At 43.9% G+C, this 21,731-nt stretch overlaps 3 protein-coding genes across 7 annotated transcripts in view; 1 reads left to right on the top strand and 2 right to left on the bottom strand.

Annotated features, from left to right (window-relative positions):
• The window catches only part of PRKCZ (protein kinase C zeta), a 25,866-nt gene extending 21,988 nt beyond the window's left edge, over positions 1-3,878 (bottom strand). The window contains exons 1-3 of one of the 2 annotated variants that reach the window (XM_082069564.1): positions 3,751-3,878; positions 2,457-2,658; positions 463-584 (exon numbers count right to left, since the gene is read on the bottom strand). In XM_082069564.1, the coding sequence (XP_081925690.1) occupies positions 463-584; positions 2,457-2,527 (193 nt within the window). In that variant the 5' untranslated portion in view covers positions 2,528-2,658; positions 3,751-3,878. Of the gene's footprint in view, positions 1-462; positions 585-2,456; positions 2,659-3,374; positions 3,607-3,750 lie in introns of those variants that run through there. The other variant, XM_082069563.1, reaches the window with a different exon arrangement.
• On the top strand, positions 3,638-17,621 carry LOC309448220 (uncharacterized protein; the record flags this gene model as incomplete). Of its 3 annotated transcripts, none has more annotated exons than XM_082069570.1 (5): positions 3,638-4,131; positions 6,633-6,719; positions 8,550-8,685; positions 10,519-10,576; positions 17,014-17,621. In XM_082069570.1, the coding sequence occupies 5 exons, from the start codon at positions 3,638-3,640 to the stop codon at positions 17,055-17,057; spliced, it is 819 nt and encodes a 272-aa protein (XP_081925696.1). In that variant the 3' UTR covers positions 17,058-17,621. The 3 variants fall into 3 exon arrangements, 2 of the variants coding, with proteins under 2 accessions (XP_081925696.1, XP_081925697.1); XM_082069571.1 differs by lacking the exon at positions 17,014-17,621 and adding an exon at positions 12,017-12,128 and having other exon boundaries at positions 8,550-8,634; positions 10,519-10,620; XR_014185754.1 differs by having other exon boundaries at positions 3,732-3,857.
• On the bottom strand, positions 10,676-21,731 carry GABRD (gamma-aminobutyric acid type A receptor subunit delta). 2 transcript variants are annotated; one of them, XM_082069565.1, is made up of 9 exons: positions 21,182-21,731; positions 17,891-18,003; positions 17,478-17,545; positions 16,385-16,605; positions 15,532-15,614; positions 14,240-14,377; positions 13,192-13,347; positions 12,419-12,630; positions 10,676-12,149 (listed from the first exon to the last, which is right to left on the bottom strand). In XM_082069565.1, the coding sequence occupies exons 1-9, from the start codon at positions 21,247-21,249 to the stop codon at positions 11,850-11,852; spliced, it is 1,359 nt and encodes a 452-aa protein (XP_081925691.1). In that variant the 5' UTR covers positions 21,250-21,731; the 3' UTR covers positions 10,676-11,849. The 2 variants fall into 2 exon arrangements, with proteins under 2 accessions (XP_081925691.1, XP_081925692.1); XM_082069566.1 differs by having other exon boundaries at positions 13,192-13,344.

Genomic DNA, 21,731 nt, shown 5'->3' with positions numbered 1-21,731 from the left:
ACAGTATTGCTTCTCTTTCAATCATTTGATGTTAAGCTGGGCTTGAAACATCAGTGGAGAAAAAAGATACAACATACACTTATTCAAACTCGTTGTTAAAAATAGTGGATGTAAACACACATTTCAAGTACTGTTCTTGATAATTCTGAATCTTTTTCACAGACTTCTTGTCAGACCTGATTAGACAGTCATTGTTTTTTACTCTCCACTGTTTTCTTCTCTGCTTGTGCTCATGTTATTAGCACTACCTTGTGAGGGTTATTTTAGCTAAAACTAGATAATTAATCCATAAATCCACTTAAGCAGGCACACGCAAAGTGCAGTACATGACAGTACATCACAGTACACAAAGCGAGTGAGTGTCGCTGCCAGTTCCTGCAGCTCTGTGGATCACCCACCCCCCAGCACACCTGCCCAGCGTATGTGACACGGGAATCCCCAAGCAGCATTTCGGCACAATACCTTCATCATCAATCCACTTGAGAGTAATCGGCTGCTCCTGTTGCAAATTACACATCTCATGCACTTCATCACAAAGTTCATCGTAGCTCATCGATGCATCCAAGTTTGTTATCAGGATGTCCCTGCACGAGATGAAATAAGCAGCTTGTGTCAGAAAACAATCACATTACCCTGCATATTCCAACAGTTCCATCTACGGACAGATAAATGACAATCACTCATTGTTTAACACTAAAGAATACCACGGGACACTTTTTTTGGTCAAGTATCCCAAACTGGACACTAAAAAGTAATACAAAGAACTAATGACCAGTAAGTTATGTATGAGCATTTACACCAAGAGAATCATCCACGCTGACGGATGAAGTGTGCCACCACTTAGAACCAAGGTAACACAACGCAAATGATATTGTATCACTGATCTGTTTATCACAGAACAGTTTGGGTTGGAAAGGACCTCAGGGTCCATCTGGCTGCACCCCCCGCCGTGGCAGGGACACCTCTCACCCCCAGCTCCTCCGGGCACCTGTGCCAGGGCCTCACCGCGAAGAATTTCTTCCTCATATTTAATCTAAATCTACCCGCTTTCAGTTTAAAGCCATTACCCCTTGGTCTGTCAAATGAAGTGATTTTAAAAGCAGTGATTTCAAGTAACTGTAATAATGAAGTGAGAATGACACAAGTTCAACTTTCTTTCGCAATCTACTTAGGCAGTTATTTATACTATGCTATGTCAGGAACTCCGTCACACCCAGAAACAGGAATACCTGAGATACTGGGACTGCACAGACACAGACTCAACAGTCGCATGTTTTAGAACTTCCTCATGCTTAGATTTTTAACTGGGACTTCAAAATGATATATTGTACCATGGTTTTATTTTAATTTTTAAGTAGCAACCTGAGTGAGCTTGTCTTTAATTCCAAAGATGCCCAGCATCAATGGTTTCCTGCAGTTTGTCAAATTTGTTCAAAAGACAAGTATAGTATTTAAATGGATATACTGAGATAATCAGTTATACAGTCTATATTGCCCAAAATAGGCAGCTCTTACAGAATTCACAGTAGAACAGAAACAAAATTGAGTTTGGAACTTCTTTTGCAAAGTGACAGTTTCCTTGGCCCACCTCAAGTGAGAATAGAATTAACCAAGCAAACATCACCATGAGATTACAGTGTCCCAAGAGAACCTCCAGCAGCAGTTTATTGTAAAACATTGTACTAACTACATGTTGATTCTGACAGTGCCACAAACATTAGCACCTCCTCCATTTCCATGCAGTCAGGTTTTACAGACACGCTCCTTTTACTTCATACCAACACTATTACAAAGTATTTACACTAAACTCTTTATGTTTACAGAACGAAGGCAGCTCTCCTGTTGCTGCTCCAGAGAAGCACCTCAGACACACATCACACAAGTACTTCACGTTCAGAAGTTCTTTTCAACCTAAGCCTATGTATGACATGATTCAGAGGTGTAGGATAAAACTATGAAGCAGAAACTATTAGTAACGGCAAATATACAGCACAAATCTTTCACACAGAGTTCATAACGCAGTTTACATGCATCTATTATTCATACAAAGCAGTTTACATGTATCTATTATTCATATGTGGATTTCTTGTAAATTTTACTTCAAGTATAGCAAGTCTCTATATTTTGTTAAGACATAGGTTTTGTCATTTTCACCACTAAAAACTGACAACTGATTGAAGTCATAAAGGACCACGACTTATCTTAAATCAGATCTGCAAAAATGAGCATCACGAAGGTAAGAGGAGCAGCTGCGTTAAAATCTCATTGCCCATCAAGCTGCATTAATCCAACAACCGGGAGGGGAAGCAGGGGAATCGGATATCAAAAATTAAAGGGTAAGCTATACAAGAGTTTACTTTTAATATTTATTCACACCAGGAAAACAAAGATTGTGTGTTTGATTTACTCCAAACTAGACAGGACACAATGCAGAGGGGAGGAACATGCTGACTTACCCGCTATAGTGTGTTTTTACTCTGATGAAGTCTTTGTTCAAGTCAATTTTTGAGCCCATTCTGCTAGGCATGGTCTGTATTTAGTAGTTTATAATTATAAACACATAGAAATCAGTTCACTCAAGACAGATAACTCAATTTAATTCCGAAGCGAGCAGCTTCACACGTGAAATGCCTCTCCTCCAGATGATTTTAAATCCAGCTGTACAGAAAGAAAACCAGAGTACAGATGAATATACACACACTCTGCTGAGCAAACAAGTTGTGCCAAATTTGACAAACACAAACAGCTTTACACGGAACAGCAAGAAGTGAAAAGGAGAACACACAAGACCATTGACCTGCACAGAAACTGAGACAGTTAAAGATCCCCTGTACACCTTTGCCTTACAGAAACAACCCAAACATTTAAGGACGCTTTTAATAAAACATCCAACAGTTCCCTCTCAGCCAAAAATACTCCAAATAGATCGTCACTTATTCATCAACTCAGCTTCTGGTTCTTTTCTTCTAAAGAGTATTTTCGTTCAAAACAGTTTCTATATAGGCAGGAGAGTGCTATCAATTAACGTTGGTTACAAATTTACCCAGGAAAAGCTGAAGATTAACTCCAAGGGGCAATTCAAGTTGCCTTTGCGACTGGAGACTGACAAACACCCCGTTTATTCAAAATTAACACCACATTCCCTTATCCATATATATTTTACCAGGCAGCTCCCTACTCCCCGTCCAGGGACGCGGGGCCGGAGGGGCCAGGGCCAGCCCGCCCAGCCCCGCCCGCCAGCCCCGCTCCGGCACGGGCTGGGAGCGGCGGGGCGGCGCTGCGGCCCGGGACGCGGGCGCCTTCGGTCCCGTCGCCTCGTCCCACCCGCTCCGGCCCAGCCCCGCTTCCCGCCGAGCGCGGGGGGCGCCCCGCACCTGAGGGGACGCTCTCAGCGCGGCGGCCTCAAGTTGCTCAAAGTCCCGCGAGGAACTTCGGGGCGGACCCGGACTCCCCGCCGCCCCCCTGCCGGCGCGTTCCCGGAGCAGGACGGCGGAGCGCGGGCAGGACGCGGCAGGACGAGCCGCCGCTTCGCTTCCCCTCAGCCGGGTCCCCTCAGCGCCCCCCTCGCCGCAGCTCTAGCGGCAACGGCGCCACCGCGCCGAACATGGCGGACTAAGAAGGTTAGCGTCCGCAGCCAATGGAACACCTCCTACACTACCTGTCAGCCAATAGCAAGCTGCGACTCACCTGGAGCCAATCCCCCAAAGGAGCCCTCCCACCCACGACCAATCATATGCCGGGATCCGTTACCTGGGGTGTAGGAGCGTCTCAGCCAATCAAAAGCGGTTGGAAAACACCTGTAGCCAATCGGAGAAGCAAGCGCCAAGCGCGCCGGTTCCGCGAGGGTGCCGGCCGAGGTGAGCGGTGCGGGGGCAGCGGCCGGCGGGCGCCCCCGTTCTCCTCTTCCTCCTCCTCCTCTTCTTCCTCGCCCCAGCGCTGCCCCCGGCCCCGCTCCGGTGTCGCGACCCGCCCTGGCCCAGCCGGGGAGTTTCGATGCCCCGTCGTGCCCGTGCAGCGCCTCCGCGCTCCGGGACGCGGCGTTGCTGGGACGGAAGGAGGCCCCAGGCCTGAGAGGAGAGGCGGCTGCGGCCGTTCCCGGCGCCTCTGCCCTCCCGGGAGCCCTCTGGAGAGGTAGTGACTCGTCCCGGGGCCGCGGGCCTGTGGCTTCCCGGGGTGGCGGGGATGGGGTCCCGGGGCGGGGCCGCCGGCGGGGCGGGGCCGCCGGCGGGGCGGGGCCGCCGGCGGGGCGGGGCCGCCGGCGGGGCGGGGCCGCCGGCGGGGCGGGGCCGCCGGCGGGGCGGGGCCGCCGGCGGGGCGGGGCCGCCGGCGGGGCGGGGCCGCCGGCGGGGCGGGGCCGCCGGCGGGGCGGGGCCGCCGGCGGGGCGGGGCCGCCGGCGGGGCGGGGGTCTGCCCCGGGGGCAGCTCTCGCTCGCTTCCCCCTTCTCCCCATCCCAAATTCTCTCACAGCAGGTGAGCAGCCCCCCTGCCAGCACACACACCCCGTAGCGCACGGCCCGGCCGCCGCTCCCTGCGCTGTCGGGATCGCCTCCTGGGAGACCCACTGTGCAACCTCCCGTGAGGTAACAGCGTCCGACCTTAAAACGTTTCACTCGAAACCGTTAAAGCAGGAAAAGCGCGTCCAAGATAATAAAGAGGAAATAAAGTAACAAAGATTAGCAATAATAGACTTCGGAGTGACCAGACAGGCGGGGAGAGAGAAGCAATGGGATGTGTTGTAGCAATGTTGTTGGATTAACCACAATTTCCCGAGAGATAGCCTGCGGAACGGTTAATGCTCTTAGCTTTACAAAGTGTTTCCTAACGATACTCTGATTTTTTGAACTCAAATGGTGACCGAGCCGTGGCTGGAGGAGCGGCCGGGCTCTGCCTGTTCCCGGTGCGAGTGGGACGGTGAGCTCTGGAGTCCTCTGGTGGAGATGCTGCCGGGGATGCCCAAGCTGCTCTTGTCCCCTGTGTCCTAAACAAATTTCCAAGCAAATCAGCAATTCAAGCAAAATGTTTCCCTCGGGGCTTTTGTTGATCTGCTAATATCTGCCACTGGGCAACCATAACCCACCAAAATCAAAAACTAAACCAAACCAAGGTGCCGCATCTATTAGATTATTTTTTTTAGTACCTGACATTGAGGAGTCATAATGTGGTTTGAAAATGGAAGAAAATATCAGTCCTCGGTCTCCTGCTGTTATCTTGTGTGCACCTACATCTAATTGTTTTTACACACCGTTTAGCACTTGTACCCACTGTTAATTTTATCTTAGTGGGAACTATCAATATAGTTTCAAAATGCGCCCTTAAATCTTTGTGTGTTTCACATTTCCTCTGCTTAAAGTGGAAAACATTACGTAAGATATGTCTACAAACATAATGATTTCAGGGCAAACTAGACTTTGATCTCCCTGTCACGTCAATTAGATGACTTCACCTCCTTGAGTTGTCGAATAGAGCGATAGAAGGTGGCGCAGTTCTTCCGACCTGTGATTGGAAGTTTTGTTAAGTTTGATAAGAAAGAAGGAAGAGTTCCCTCCTGTGGAAACAGCCACGCAGATTTGACTTTCTTTTTTATTATTTTATTTAAGTCAGTGTGACTTATTAGCAACCAGGACCAATAGCTGCCAACATAACCACTCGAGTGCAAGGTATCTTGAGGTGGACATACTTAATTTGCAGAGAGTTTTTAGTGAAATCTGCCAGGACCATAGACTCAGTGTTTGTGTTATTAACCCGTCGCCTCATCTACAATGGAGTTACTCCTGGTTTATGCGGCTCCACACGTGTAACGCTGCATTCGGTCTCAGCGTCCAGTTGTGCCACAGATTGCTATCAGTCTGATATTACCTCGCTATTGAATTATTGTTATGAACACCCAGAGCGTTGGTTTCCCAGCAATGTCTCCCTCATTGTTTCCTTGTACTGTTGCCTGTGGCAGTGACTTTGAAGCCTGTATTTATTTAAACATGTATATCTGCACATTTCCAGCAGATGGCAAGATACTCCTAGTCTGGGAAACACAGTTGTAGGTACAAGGCTTGCGAGTGTTCTTTATTTCAATGGTACCGGCTGTTGAGAACTGCTCGTTAAAAATGAGTTTAAAGGGAATAAATGATTTGGTGTTAATGATAACAGCCATCCAAAGTACTGCTGTGGTTATGTAGGAAACCTGGTGCAGGGATACACGTTCCTGCGGCCTCAGGCCGCCATTCAGAGAACAAATGGTCCTGCGTGCTTAAAAAAATGACGCACCTAAATACCTCACCAAATCCACAGCATGGAACCAAAGGAAGTGATTCCAGGTTCACATGAAGGGAGTGGTGTCTCTTAAACTTCTCAGTGAAAGGAATAATATTCCGAAATCTCTCAGCCCATTTTCTCTACGTGCACCACTCAAACAACTAATTGTCACATATCATTTATCATATATCATTTATCATTTATACACTACAGCCAGGAGGAAATGAGAATATTTCATGATTGAAAACTCAGCTAGTTTGGCGAATACTGTAAAAATAATTTGAGCTCGCAGATGTAGCACTTGTAACTAGTATTTTGGCACAAGTATCTACAAAACCAGGAGAAAAAACTAACAATGTACCTGTTTTTCTGTTGGTTTTTAGGTTGAAGGGAACCATTTTCTCTGAAACACAACCAAGAGACAGAAACAAATTTTATCTTGTCATCTTCGCTCATCCTGCTCAAAATCTGTAAGTAACGCATGTTTTTGGAACGTACCTACTGCATCTGAAACGGATGGCGTGGATTGCGTTTTACCATATTTTAACTCTTGTGCCTATTGTTCCCACTGTGCATTTGCGTGTTTCTGATCTGCTGATCGAGGTTTGTCTAGTAGAAAAGCATTTTAACTTTTCCAAGTAACTCTGACCTCCCTTACAAACAATCTCAGCAGTTCTTTTTCCACGTTTTGATGTACAGATCTGTTTGAGTGCTTGTGCTTTATGTTAACCTATTGTTACTGTGCCAGCGACAGCTGCTATGGAAATAAAGCAAAGAAAAGGAGTATCCTAATGCTTATTCATCCTATGTGCTTCCACTTGTGCAAGTTGATGTTGTAAAGAGAAGTACAGACCCAAAAAAGAGTGAATTTGTGAATCCAGGCTACAAACAATAGGAGGGAGATTTAAAGATGGTCCTGGGGGTTTTGGTTCCATAAGAGAAAGCTTAGCCAATGTATAGTCATTCAAAAGAATGGTTTTGCTTAGTAGAATGCGGTAAGCCAGGGTTTGTATTTCAGCATATGAAGTTCATGCAGATGGGTTAGTAAAAAAATATATAGTACTTTTGGTTAAAACAAGTTAAGTCGCATAAAATTATAAGGCAAAGCATCAATACATTTTAACATAAACTGGAGTAAAGCATATACCCTACATAGCATCAGAAATCACCATGGTAATTCTTTGCAAATTTTCTCGCTAGATTGAATATTAGGGTTTTTTTTCTAGCCCATGTTAAAATAGAAAAAATGAATAATGTCTCAAGACTATTTTAAGTCAACACCTCCCTTGCTTGTCTTTCTTATATAAGACAGAAGCACCCAGAAGCTCACTTGCTTTTGTTGACACTGCATTAGGCAGGAGAATAAAGAATTCCATGGGTAGTCCAAGCTATGTGTGTTTAAAAGCAAATGAAACCAAACCTCTATGCTTCTGTATTTGTTAATATTTAAAATTTAAAGTGCCATCCACCATCACACAATACGCTGTAAATTATGGGGGCTCTTTTCTTCTTGCTGCATAACCTGGTCCTAATCCTTCAGCAATCAATGATCCTTCCGCTGAAAGATAACAGTGAAAGAAAATAGGGACGAAAGAAAATCGGTGCTTCTGCTGAAGACACACAGTTGCTGTTTCAGAGGATAGAAGGAAATGGTGCAAGTTTTAGACAAACAAAAAAAGACTTAACCCTGAGGATCATGTTTGCACCTTCATTCCTCAAGAGGCTTCTTCTTATTGCTGTCCCTGGCCCGGACTCAACGGCGCTGTCCCAGGTTCTCGTTATGGGTCCAGCAGCGCTCAGCTGATGGGAGACAGGCATCCCGAGTTCCCAGTGTTCCTTCAGTGAGCACGCACAGAAACACCGCTGCAGGCAATCTGGAAAGAACCATGGCTGACATATTAAAGGTTTCTTCTTCATAAAGTACAGGTTCAATTTTAAAATACTATGTGCACCGTAGTTGATAAACATCTCTAGAATCTTCCTGTCTTTTATATATAGACACATATGATCTTGTATATGGAAAAGTTGCACACACAGCCTGGAAAGGGGAGGGTAGGATAAGCTGAAATAGATCTACAAAAACGTGGCAAGTTTAAGATGTACAGAAATAGATCTTTTGTGTTTGTCTAACTCTGAAAGTAATGTAGTAATAGAGGAAGAACAGTCTGGATGGATTATTACACCAGATGTTTTACAGATTACTCTGTATTTCATCACTCAATCTTTATTTAATCTTAAGACTGTAGTAATTGTAATACTGGAATAGCTCAATGGCCTATATACTGTTTTGCTGCTTCCAGCTACGCCTGTTCCACGTGTCTGCTCCTCGAAGCTGGCCAATTATTTACTACTATGGCAAGAAGAACGTCCTCCCTACCCCATCTGGTAATGCATTGCATGAAAACGGAGAGGTTTGTGGTATTTGTGCTAGCAAAGGTAATTCCCAGTGCTCTTCCTGTTCAGATTACTTACCCATAAGCAACTGACACAAACCTGTGTTTGTAGGAACTTAGTTACCCAGTGACTATGTTGCAGGACTAATTATTGCTGAACAACTTTGTTTGGAGGTCCAAAAAATATTTGCTACCTCTTTCAAATATTCTTTACCTTTCTGAGCACCTTTCTCCTTACTATCCTAAAGTGTTCCAATTAAGCATTTAAATGGTTCTAGAAAGGTAAGTTAAAATATCGTTGGTAAACCCCCTCATGGAAATGTCGGAGGCTTTATCTACGTAAGATAGTTCTGCCTTTAGCTTGGGTGCTCTTTCCCGCGTGAGCTGAAATGACAGCACTTTTCGGGGGTTTGTAATCTTGCCTGTCTTTGCCCTGCTTGAGAGCACAAAGAACAATGGTTTTGAGTGAAAACGCACCCGGTCAGCAACTCTGTGACAGAATTCATAGCAAAAGGTGGAGATTGGGCACTGGGCTAGAGGGATGTTCCGTTCAGTGGAATTAGGCCTGTGTATTGGTTGGTCCAAAACCTACAGTGATTTAGAGTGAATCCAGAGGTTTCAGATACCTCAGAAATGGGGGATATTTGGATTCCTTTTTTTGGACCAATCTTTTTGCGGAACAGTGAACTCCCAATAATATCTGATTAGTTCTCCTGGTGCTACATTTTCTGACAGCCTCGGTTTGACTGTCTTTTCAGATTAGTTTTTACTGTGCAGGACTTAGTAAAAGGAATAGCTGTGACATAAAGCTGCTATAGGAGAGAACACGTCCCTCCCTAATGCATTATGTAACCATAGGCTTAGATCCTCAAATTCATTCCATTTTAAACACAAGCTATAAAGGCAGAAAAAGACAGTGCCTTTCTCATTTTAGCTACCAAGTCTATCCAAACAGACATGTTCATTGCCAATTTTTTATTCAGTTTTCATTAAGAAGTATTAGCTATATATGTTTGTAGTATGTATTGCATGTGGTATTGTAATAATGTCAAACAGGCTTTCAAACGCTGCAAGTGTTTTAAGCTGCTATGATAAAGAGGGAAAGAGGGAGTTGCTTCAGATATTTTTAAATGAAAATACTCTCAGTAACTTTCAATAGGATTTTCATTATCTATTCGGCTTGACAGACAAATATGCAGGGGTGCTGTTTTCCTGCCAACGTGAAGTGCTTTCTTAGGTTAATGACTCTGAGTATTTAAAATCAGAGCAATCGTTCTAAGTGTTTTGTTGTACCAACAGTAGAAGCCTCATCGAGTTAAATTGGTTTCGCTACGTTATCTATTGGATTAGCAAACCAGTGAAGAACTGATGTGAGAGCTTTAACTTGGAGAATTGCTTTCATTTCTACCCAGAAACAGGACAGTCATTTCTGTGTATTAAGCTCTTTGTGGTGCTGTCACTGCCCGCATCGCTTTCAAACAAATCACGCAGTATCTTGCTCTTCTTCATCTTGTGCTTTCTGATTCTTTACCACCTCTTGAGGCAGAAACCGCTATTTTTTAACCTAAGCACAGCAGTTTGCATAAGTGCCCCCCAGCCAGCGCTCAGGGACACACAGCGGCACTTTCCCTTCTGTTGGCGAGGCCAGAGCGGAGTTTTACAAGCCCTTGGGCGCCGAATAGGCAGGATTTCATTATGGGATGAAATCCCTGAGGTTATTTTGATTTTCCTTCTAATGTGTTTTATCTTCCAGTTCAATGGTTTGAATGTCTATTTTGATGGTTATAGAAGCTCCAGTTTCTGTATATCTAGGTTTTATTAACACTTCACATTTAGAATGATTATATTAACACATATCCCACTCTTTTTCTCACAGATATGCCAGTCCATAGAGCAGTACTCTAAATGGCTGAAAGGAATACAAATGCTTTCAGGTACCACACAGAAAAGTGCCTTCTGACCTGTCTCATACTGTTTGGTTGGTTTGGTTTTGTATTTTTCCCTCTCCTTGACCCCAGGACATCCCATCTAAAGTCAGCTTTCACAAATACTAGTTGGACGCACTTACCTAGTTGAAGGATAAGACTTTCTGTCTCTCCTGAAGGGTTTTTCTTCTGTAAAACTCAAAGATATAGGAAAGAAATCAGTATCATTATGTCAGTTTTGCAGATGATGCAGAGAAATGACTCAACTAACACTCCCCAAGCAGGCAGTGGCAAGATCCTGGGGCAGAATCCAGGTGTCTCAGTCCAGGGCTGGACTGGTGAGAACTTGTGGAACGGTTACAGCTTGATCTCAGTTTGCTCTCTCCAGCACACTGTGGGCAGGTAGTTTTTCCATTATAACAGAAACTAAAGACTGAGGTGAACCTGGGCCTGACTTATGGTGAGTTCCTTCGTCATAGAGCACCTTTACAATTTTTCCCAATACAAGACAGAAAGGCTGTGCTTTCCCTGTGTTTCTAGATCACTTCTGCTTGGTTTGATGCCTATTAAAGTAATAAACATTACTGTGTTTCTGTGCTTAGACTTTCATTAGCATAGATCTGAAGTGTAATACAGGCATTATTAACAATTCAGTAGAATTTTATTTAGTGTATTTTATTTCATGCTGTGACTAAGAGCATTGAAATATTTTCAATACTTTATCCAAGACAAATTATAATTTTAAAAAAAGCCTCCGCTCCCCTCTATTCCCTTTTACTTCATTCCTGAAATGTTTATGATTAAAAAAATCCAGCTTTACCACCAGCGTTAACTTAGACCATCCCACAGAAGGCCAGAAGCAGAAAATGACCCGTGTGTAGAAGTGAGGACTTAGCTCTTCCGTTATGAAAAAGGAAATTATCTGAGTGTGAAAAGCCAAACCTTCATTACAGATCAACTCTTAAAGTGAAGGAAAACCATGGTCATTTCAGACTTAAACTTCTGCTGCAAGTATGTACACATGAAAAATTGTCTCATGGTAATACAGGAAATAAGGAGCTGGGATTGTTTGGCAGAGTACAGCTGCTACTGCACCAAATCAGATCAGTCGTGAATTGCTGCTTTTAGTAGGAATCTATTGTAGGACTTTCTTGACTTCATAAATGTCTCGAGCTCATTGGAAAATATTTTGAGAAGAGATGGATCGATACAGTTTCAGCAAGAGCGTTTTAGTCTGTAGGTATTGTTCAATTCATAGCTCTTCTTCACATGGTATTTTTTTTCACATTGTGTATGCAACCCAGTATATAACATTGACTGCTGCAAAGGCTGCTGGGAACACGGCTCGGGCATATATGTCAATGGTATCAGCATCGATGGGCTTAAAGAGCGACTTCAGACCACTCTTTTTATCCAGTTTCATTACTTGCTGATGTTTTGTCTCTCCAGTTTCTATTTCTATGGTGCCGTATGATCCAGGAAGGCTTCTGGGAATTCGGTGCTGCCGATTAGAAATGGCCAGTTCCTGGTTCACACCGGCTATGGAAAGGGAAAACAGAACAATAGCATTCTTCACGTTTATCTGCAAAAGAAAGAAGAGAACCTATAATAGCGATTTATAGGGCAAAGTCAGCGTACTTCATCCAGCCAGCCATGACATGGACGTGTCCCTAGAGGAGCAACTCCATGTAACTTACACTGAGGACTGAACAAATATCAAAGGGCCTAAATATATTCTCAAGGTATAAGATGTACAAATCTGGATAGAAGAATTCGCTTCTATAGTAGAGAAAGCTCATAATGCAGGGTGACTGCTTTTGCAAAGTTATTCTCAGTATTCCTCTTACTGACCTCTGCACTCTGCCTTCGCGCCTTTATCTTGTTCTTTTGCTTTTTCATGTAGTCAGCATTGAAATGTGCAAATGCGTATTCTACCAGCGCCGCGAAGACAAACACGTAGCAAATCCAGAAGTAAACGTCAAGTGCTTTGATGGCGGATGCTCGTGGAAGTGAAGATCGTGCACTGACCATCAGTGTTGTCATAGTAAGAACCGTGGTTATACCTGCAGTGTAGCGTGAGAAAATGTACTTTAGATTTCACAGTGTACACAATAATAAGTGTATTTACTAATTTGAAGCTGAGGAAGATTTTCACAGTAGAAGCCCCTTAACAAGTGCAGCTTCTGATTTGCAAAATGGGAGCTTGTAAAAAACTGCACATTTGTACAGCTCTGGCAGCTTCAAACACGTTATCCTTGGTTTTGTTCTAGGCCAGGACAAACAAAACCAGAAAATTGGATTTAACTCTCAAAAACATTTGCATCTGGACTTGCAACCCTCACTCAGGCAAGCAGATCCACAATCTCTAGAAACATTTTTTTGTCACTGTCCCAGTTCCTTCAAATTAATTCTTTCATATATCAGCTTCACATTCCCGATTGCTTTTAACCATCCTTAGCTGGTTGGTTTCTGTTCCTTACTGAGGCAGCTGCTCTGATAGCATGACACAAATCAAAACATGAAGGAAATCTTTTAAAGGACCTTCTATAAACATAGTATTCATAAATGCATCTTCATGGATAACGATTATTAGAGACCATAGTTCAAGTTCAGCGTGTCCTTACCTAGTGACACTCTGGCGGGCACAGCCGACTGGCTGATCCAGAACGACACCCACGACATGGCCACCAGTAAGATAGAGGGAACGTAAGACTGAATGATGTAAACTCCCCGATTTCGCCGAAGGTGGAAGTGAAGGCTGAGCCTGGGGAACTGACCTGCTGGAGGGAAGGGCAGACAAAGATCCTGACTCTGTGAATTACAGTTAAACTGATATTCAAAAGAACATTTCTTATGATGACACAGATTTACATCTTTTGGACAAGAATCACAAAAATCTTTTTTGGCTGTTGCTCAATCAGTCTTCATAAAGCCGGCACCAGGCTCTGCAGTTCTCATCAGCACTGTTAGCTAAGAATAGGTCAAATGATTTGCCTCAGGTCATATCAATGCCAGATCTGAAAATAAAATCATGAGTCTTCTCAAATAACAGTATTGCTTCAAAATGTGTACTGTCTTATCATCTGCTGTAGAAAGTCCTCCAGATACTAAATTTAGATTTTTTAAAAGGCCAAGTTAATTTCAAACTCAAAAAAGAGCTTAGAGGAGATGTGCAGCATAAATGAGAATCTGAAAGGGGATGAAAAATCAGCAGGAAAGAAATGACTCCAATCTTTTACAAACATTGCAATAAATCCAGGGATACACATACACACCACTGACTGCTGCTGGATAGAATTAGAATGATCTGACTGTACGTCATAAGCCTCATAACATCAGGGTTAATGGAAATTTTTCTTTATGTGAAGTTGCAAATTAGGTCAAGAAAATGTGAGCTCCACCTCAAGTGCTTTTCATCAAGCGCTGTCTGGCTACTCCATGCAGTATTTTGTCAAACACACAGAGCTAAAGGGCACAATGTGCTGCAGTGGCTACCTGAAGGCTCAGCGAAGGTTGGCATTTTTTGCAAGTGTAAGCTAGAGAAAACCCTTACCAGAAACCTGACCGATTCTTAAATTAGTTACTTAAGAAGAAGGATTTTCTATTATAGGAAGTTTCCCTATGCAGGAAAAAGTCAGATACTGCCCCTGAACTGAAGACAGATCCTGTTACCAGATTTGAAGTTCATCATTTCTGTTGTGAACTGATAATTGGTAATTGTGAACTGAGCAAGCTGCAGCTTATCCAGCCCGTGGATCTCCTCCTGGTTTTCTGACCAGTGGTAGACAATGTCCTCTGAAGAGTAGCCATCTGCCAAAAGAAAGCCGAATAAACATGACGTTTGAAGAAGAAATTAAGAACTTCTAGGACTCATCATGGAAGTCTTCTAATTCCTCTGCTACGCTGATTTTCCCCCATCCCATTGCCAACATGCTGAGATTCAGTCTGGATAACTCACTGGCCTGGCAGCACCAGTGCTGCCAGCGTCACACCGGGACGGGCTTCCTGCAGGGACAATCGTCCAAGTTGATTCACACTGACTTGCAATATGTGGTACGGAACAATGCGCATCAGTGCCATGAGAAGTATTCAATTTATCTCTCAAAAAGCTCATTTGCATACTCACTTAAAGAAACTGTTACTGTAGCACTCGGAGGAGCCTACTTTCCCCGGCCCTGTGCTTGGATCTCAGAGTCACAGAAAATCACTACTAAATCTAATTTATCTACGTCTTTCCTACTGCAGACAGATCAGAGTGTAGTTCTGTACTGCAAGTCTATCTCCAGGCTCACAAACTGACTTTGTAAGTTCTCTGTACCAGTCAGGCAGTGATGCTTATGGGAATTATATGCTGATCATGGCTAAAACACAGCTTGGACAAAATATAAATTCACTCTTCGCCCTCCTTTGTGAGTACAAAGGAATTTAAGCCACCCCATGCAGTATTCTGATTTCTGTGTAACGTACACAGGAATGCCCAGGCAGGTCAAACAGCAATGTAAGGGTTAGTCACAGTTGCATTCATTAAAAGGAGGGAATTCTTTATTTTTCCTCTTTTCTCATAAAGAAAAAATAGCACATCAAATTTTGCCTGTGGGCCTCTCGGCTTGTTCTCACTGGATTTGATGGAAACCTCAGTAATGCCAGTGACTGACACAACTGCACGGGGTTTTACATGAAGCACAAAGTCCCAGACATTTGTCAGCAGGACTATGGGTTGTTCACCTTCACTAGGTCAAATCTTACAGTTTTCAATTGGATCAGAGCTGAACTGGTACTGAAAAGTCCATTGTCTAATGCCCAGCACAGAGAATAAAGGGATTCATGTTTGTACCATTTATTTCTAATCCTAAGGCAGCCCTTAGATGATTGACTAAGGCAGAATCATTCCAGCAAACTCAGTACCAGCAATGCAGGCTTTAAACAAAATGCAAATGAAATAAAAGACTATACTCAGCCCTTACAGCTCTCCAAATCCAACATGCACTCCTGCTCATCCATGGGGTACTTGGAGAGGTCCATGTCACAGGCCACTGTTGAGGTGATCCTGTTCCGAGCAACAGGAACACCCGTTAGGTGCATTCAGAGCCTTTCCGAGCAATTCAAAGACTAAATGGAAAACTTGGAAACCTTAGTGCTGATACAGGGAACTGTTTACAAAATCCTTATGGCTATTGGTTTTCCTAAGTCTGTGGGGAACCCAAAGGTAGGGAAACATTTAAGAAAGGTGAAATGATGTGTCTAATGTCAGAGGACACTTCAGCTATAATAGTTCTGCTAAGAAAAAGGAATTTCTGAGTCAAATCTACCCCCACTCTCCCCAAGATCACTACCAATACCTTCAAGGTGACTTTGGACTTACAATGTCAAAGGTGCGCATTCATTATTTTTTAGAACATTACGCAATTAACTTCAAATATAGTTACTGAGTTCTAGGCAGAGCAATCTTCCAAAGTGAGGGAATGCTACGTTCTCTGAAATCAGGCTCAAACTTCCCTTGGAAAATGGTGAGAGCGGAGAACAGGATCTTTGCTCTGTATTCAGCACCTCCTTGCTTGTGACCAGGTAGTTATGAGGTGCTTATCTCCTATTAAGGACATTCTGAATGTGATCAGTGATTAGGCAGTGGAAGATGTGCCCAAGATACCTCCCTGGCAGTGTCATCCTTGTAAAGCAAAGGGATCTCTGGTAGCAGTCACCAGTACTTTCTTCCATTTTAAATTAATTTTAGGAAATCATCCTAGGAAAACTGAGCGATTACAGTCTGTTCAAAAAGTTAATCCATGGTGGGTTACCCTTGTCATCTTTCTCCCCCACCTGATGCTGTATAAAATGACTCCATCTGGCTGGAGCCTGATGAGTTTGTTCTCCACGGTCACGTCGTGGAACCAGGCGGACTTGGCGTTTACTATGAAAGTATCTGGCAACCAGAGCTTGTCCACAAAGCGGCTGTCCAAGCCCAGAGTCTCGTTGGTGTGGTTGTAGGACAGACGGTCGTCTCGCCAGCTCTGGTGCAAAAATACCGTCATGGTATATTCCTGTGAGAAGAGGAATCCCAATTAGAAAGTGGTGCTAACCAAATACAATGATACTGCCTTGAGTCTTGGTAAAAAAATCACTGCATTAGCCTAGAAATGTGTTCTTTTTATACTCAGTCAACCAGAGAGAGCTGCCCAAGCATTTTTACTTCTGCCATGTACTTCTACCACAGATAAACCCAAGATATCAAGAAGTGATTCGGTGTCGGTGTTAAATACAACACGTTGCGAGAGTTGCGTATGTCTTAATGAAGAAAATCAGTTTATCTCCACAAGCACAAATGCTGGTTTTGAAGGGTTTTTAAACCAAGACTAAAGAACCAGGTGAAGTTATGCACCTGTAAGGAAGGGAAAGCATGGGCAAAAAGTCAAAATTTTGGTTTTAAAAGTAAATCTTTTGTGTTTCAGAGATGCAGTTTATTTGTGGCTACGCTCGTTTATGTGACTCGTAAGTTGCTGTACTCCACTGCTTTACTGAGGGGTCTTCACACACAAAAAAGGAGCATCTCACAACAAGTGGTGCCCTCAGCTTCCCTTTGGAAGTGTCTGTGGTGGAGAGGAATTTGAACAGAAGTTGGAGTTAGTGCTTAAAATTAGACTTTCTGTTAGTAAATGCCGCACTGACCCAACCTTGCAAACTGCAGAAAGAAATCGCAGTGACATACATGGCTGGATTCTTGTAACTGCCTGTGTCTGCCAGGAGAGACTCTGCCTGTGTCTTAAGACACATTATTTGTTCTTTGCAGTATCTTCTCCTGGCATTTCTCCGCTCCAAACACGCTGGGGCTCAGCTGCCCCTCTGGCGGGTGTTGCACACCCCCGGTCACTGCAGGACACACGGTCACAACCTGGTCGTTTGAGCGCTAACGTACCATGTTCACCTCGGAGATGTGGTCGATGCTGGCTACTTCAATGGCAAGAGCAACGTTCACAGGAGGACCTGAGAAAAAATGGTTGAATGGCGTGATGTACATCATGATAGTACCTCTAAAAATACAGATGACTCAAGACTGTTCATTCTTTCATGCAGAGTGAATTCATAAAAGTATTTTCTGTGATGAAGTTCACTTTCCAAGTAAAATCTACCTCGGGGAAAGAGATTTAAATCTTTTACAGATCACATTTTCTTTTTTCGAGATCAAGTGAATTGTTGATTGTTATTATTTCCAGTATGCAAGCAATAGACAACCACAACATTTTAATGCTGTAGAGGATGAAGTTCACATAAACATCAGAGGGCAGAAGGATTGTAAGAAACAAGGAGACATTGCTCCCAAAGTCTCACCTCCAATCCCAGGCCTGAAATTACGTGCATACCCTTTCATTAAATCATCCAGGTTGGGTAACCAGGATATTTCGATGTTGGAACCTATGTAATCTCCGATGTCATTCATAGCTCTAGGTAAAGAGAATAAGTATCTTTTAAAACCTGGCCATGCTTACAAACAGAAAAATAACAGAAAATGGAAGAATTCCATGGATATTTATGAGTCCTCAACCCAAGAAAAATATTTAAACAAATTCTGCTTCTCCCCTTTCACAATGGATGTTGCTCCTTGTGTGTATCAAGAACTCGTCCCCAGACAAGCGAGTTGCCATAAGAGAACTCATGTCACTGTAAGAACTGCCAGGAGCCTCATCTTTCTGAAGCAGCGTTTCCAGCAGGCAGCAGTTTTCCTCTGTCAGGGCTCTATTTTAAGGGCATTAAGGAGAGCCATATTGCTAAAAGGAAGTTAAAATGATGAGAGCTGGGTTAAAAACTGTGGGCTGTAGCTTGCCATGTGTTTTAAGCAGATTACCATCTAGAGGGAGTTTTACTTAAATATCCATGACACAATTAAAATGAATCTTGTTTCTATTATTAATAAAGCCCTAGGGTCAGATCATCAGTGTAACAAATGTGTTGAAGTTAGCAGAGCTGTATGCACTTGATACCAGTGGGAGCTACCGAAGTATTACAGCTGAGATAATTTATGGCTGGGTTTACTTTGTTGGTGTTTATACTACTGGTTCACTTCTAAATGTATTTGACATGGGATCTTGATTTTGGGTCACATTTGTAGGGAGGGTGTGCTGACCTTTTGATAAATATGTATAGCAGTAAGATGTGGAAAAGCACTTTTTTGCATCTCCTGTTTCTTCTTTAAATCTGCTCACCTGATGGCAGATGAAAATCTGCTAACGTGGTGGATGGAAATACCAGTTTGCCTGATACTGAGGCCTGGGCTGGAGTACATTTCATCTCCTTCGAGATAATCTTCTGGGGGCAGATGTGCCAGATGTCATTGCCACTAAAGAAAACCTTTTCTTGAGAAAAAGACAAAGGATCTCCTGCAAGGTCAGGGAACAGTCTGGCCTCTGTCAAACTCCAGGATTATCCAGAGCACTGTGTGTGTCCTTCCCATCTGCCATTCCTGACTCTAAGTGAAGCTCACTGTGAATATGTTTCGTATTTTTAAATGTAATTGAAAAAGCATTAGGCTTAAGTCATGGTAACCTTTTGAATATAAAAGCCCTTATTTCCTCTCTGTGAGTTTTAAGCTACAGAAAACAGACCACTCTTCGCATATATTCACGTGTTAAAGCTGCTCTGTTTCCATGAATAGAAGTAAAGGGCTGAGAGAGAGACACAACAGAAGGACAATTCTATGCAAACATATAAGCATCATTTAACATAGTAGAATCTTAAATACAAAAGATACATCTGTTTTTAGTTAGATGATTAAAATCTCTTTCAGTAAAGAGTTACAAAGTACAGACACACATCCCCAAACTCCTATCAATAATACTCTTTCTCTTTGCAAACGAAGAAATATTTCCCAAAGTGTATTTCAGCAGACAATCTCATTCACTAGGACACATTTATTATTGCAGCATCCAGAGCGTATCAAACTCTGATAAAATAGTGGAAGCTGCAGTCTTTGCCCCAAAGAGCCACCAGTCACAGAAATGCCCAATTTCTTGCCACTGATCACGGCCTCAAGCGGACCAGACAATTCTACTCACTGGAATGTTCTTCCGTTAGTAACTACGTGTTTGCTCACACCTGTCAACGGACGCCCCACAGAACTCATGAGCACGGAGTGCTGTTGATCGACCTCTGTCATCCTAACCGGGATCACATCACATTTGGAAAAGAAAATCAGAGCAACAAAACGTAGCTAGTGGAAGTCTGGCCCATTATTATAAAACCACAGTATTAATAAGATAGTGCTCTTCATAAAAGCACCCCATAGCAAAGAATGATATCTAATACTGTATTACAGAACTCCAAGGAAGGGAGTTAATGTGCTTCCTGGGCCCTTACAAGGGGAATCAGGCTGACTCTTCCTTAAAATCCTTTTTTCCCTTCTTTTATACTCAAACACCACTTTTCAACCACAATACTTAATGCTCGCCCAAGCTCAGCTAGGGAAACAGGATCATTGAAACTATGGGCAAGACCCTGATGCCCTTAGGTCACGAGCAGCATTTTCTCTGCCTTCTCTGTAGTACCAGATTGATTCAGAGCAGAGGGTGTCAGGATCTGACCCTGCACAACAGATTCAAGGTCATGGGATAAATCATCGTGTCAGCCCTGAATGACAGCAGTTGACACTTGCTCTAATGCAAGATCCTTTTCCTTCCCACAGAAAAGATCAGATCTCACTAATTGATTCCAAATACTATAACAGCAATGTTATGTCTTACTACCATTACCACTTTGCTGCTTACGCCCCTCTGAAGCTATTAATGATGTCTCTGCAGTAGAGGAAGGAAGACCCCTTCGATCCCACAGCCGTTTGTGCTCTGGGCGATGCAGGCATGTTTTTACAGGCAGCAAGTTCTTTTTTACTCCCCCTTCTATTTTCATTGCGTAATCATGGCAAGCTTTCTCCACATCCAGCCTCCAGATCTGGAGAGAATATACAGAGAATATAGCTGGTTGCCTAGCTAACACCTTCAGAATAGATGTGACTGAGAACTGCAAACACAGATCTTTACCATTTATTATTTTAAGAAATGGTTGGTGTTCTTCAAATGTTTTTTTCTAAGACCTCTGCCAGTCTTTTCCTCTTATCTCAAGTTCAGGAGACTTAATGAACCCATTAGAAAGGAATGTCTGTATTTGGGGCTTTTAATTGTGCCTGTGGAGGCCCTAAGCAAAGCTGTTCACTTAGTGCCCCACTGCTTGGGCTGGGTTTATGGAAGAGTTTCACGTTAAGCAGGCCCTCTAGAGAGCTCTTAGGGGGCCTGTGATGCGCACTGCGTTACACAAAGTGATTGTCCCCGATTTGGAGCAAATGCCCTCGGGAAAAGCTTCCACAGGCACCCTGGTAAAAACACACACCTTGATTAACCCAAGAGACTGCTGCTCGGTTGGCAAAAGTGCATCCTCAGCTAGAAAAAAAGAAGGAAGAGAGGAAAATGGGGCACATTGAGGAAACTCTTCAGTCAAGCCCCATTTATCTATTGAACACTCACTCGAGCAGTCACAGCCGTAAATGGAGAACATCCCAGGGTGGGAGCGGGAAATACGGGCTCCAGGCACACGGGAAGGAGGGATGTCAAGAAAGAACGATAAGGTGTTTCTTACCTGATACACCTGTGCTGTTGGGTGCACAGCAGAACCAAGGCAGGAAAAACCCAGGTAAGAAATTCCATTTTAATCCCATTTAGTAGCAAGTGGCAAACACAACCCAGGTCTCCCGGCTCTCTTGGCAGCTCCAGAGCTCCAGTAGTGTTGCCATCCTCCCTTGCTGTGTGAAGTTGAGGCTTAGTTTGAAGCCAGGGCTGGTTGCTCGGCAGCAGCAGCCCCCACGGGCTCTCCCGGCGCCGTGCGGGAGCGGGCAGGGGCTGCTCCTCGGCGGGAGCGGCTCCTGCTCTGCCCGCTCCGCCGCCTCACTCGCCCCCGGCCCCGCTGCCCGGCTCGGGCATCGCTCCGTGCCGAAAATAACCTCCGAAACGAGAGATTAATCCCACCGAGCGCGGGGGGGAGCAAACTAAAAGTGTTCCGGAGATACTAGTCATGTCCTGTGCAGATAATCACAGGGAGGAGGAGGAGAGGGAGGAGGAGAGAGATGCAGCCCGAGCGAAGGGCAGAGGCGGTTTGGCCATGGAGCGCGGCGGTCCGGAGCGAGCGCAGA

Source organism: Streptopelia decaocto (assembly GCF_964273445.1).
Source record: "Streptopelia decaocto genome assembly, chromosome: 20".
NCBI lineage: Eukaryota > Metazoa > Chordata > Aves > Columbiformes > Columbidae > Streptopelia > Streptopelia decaocto.
The sequence above is the reverse complement of the archived record's forward strand: the minus strand, read 5'-3'. Positions and strand labels throughout refer to the sequence as shown.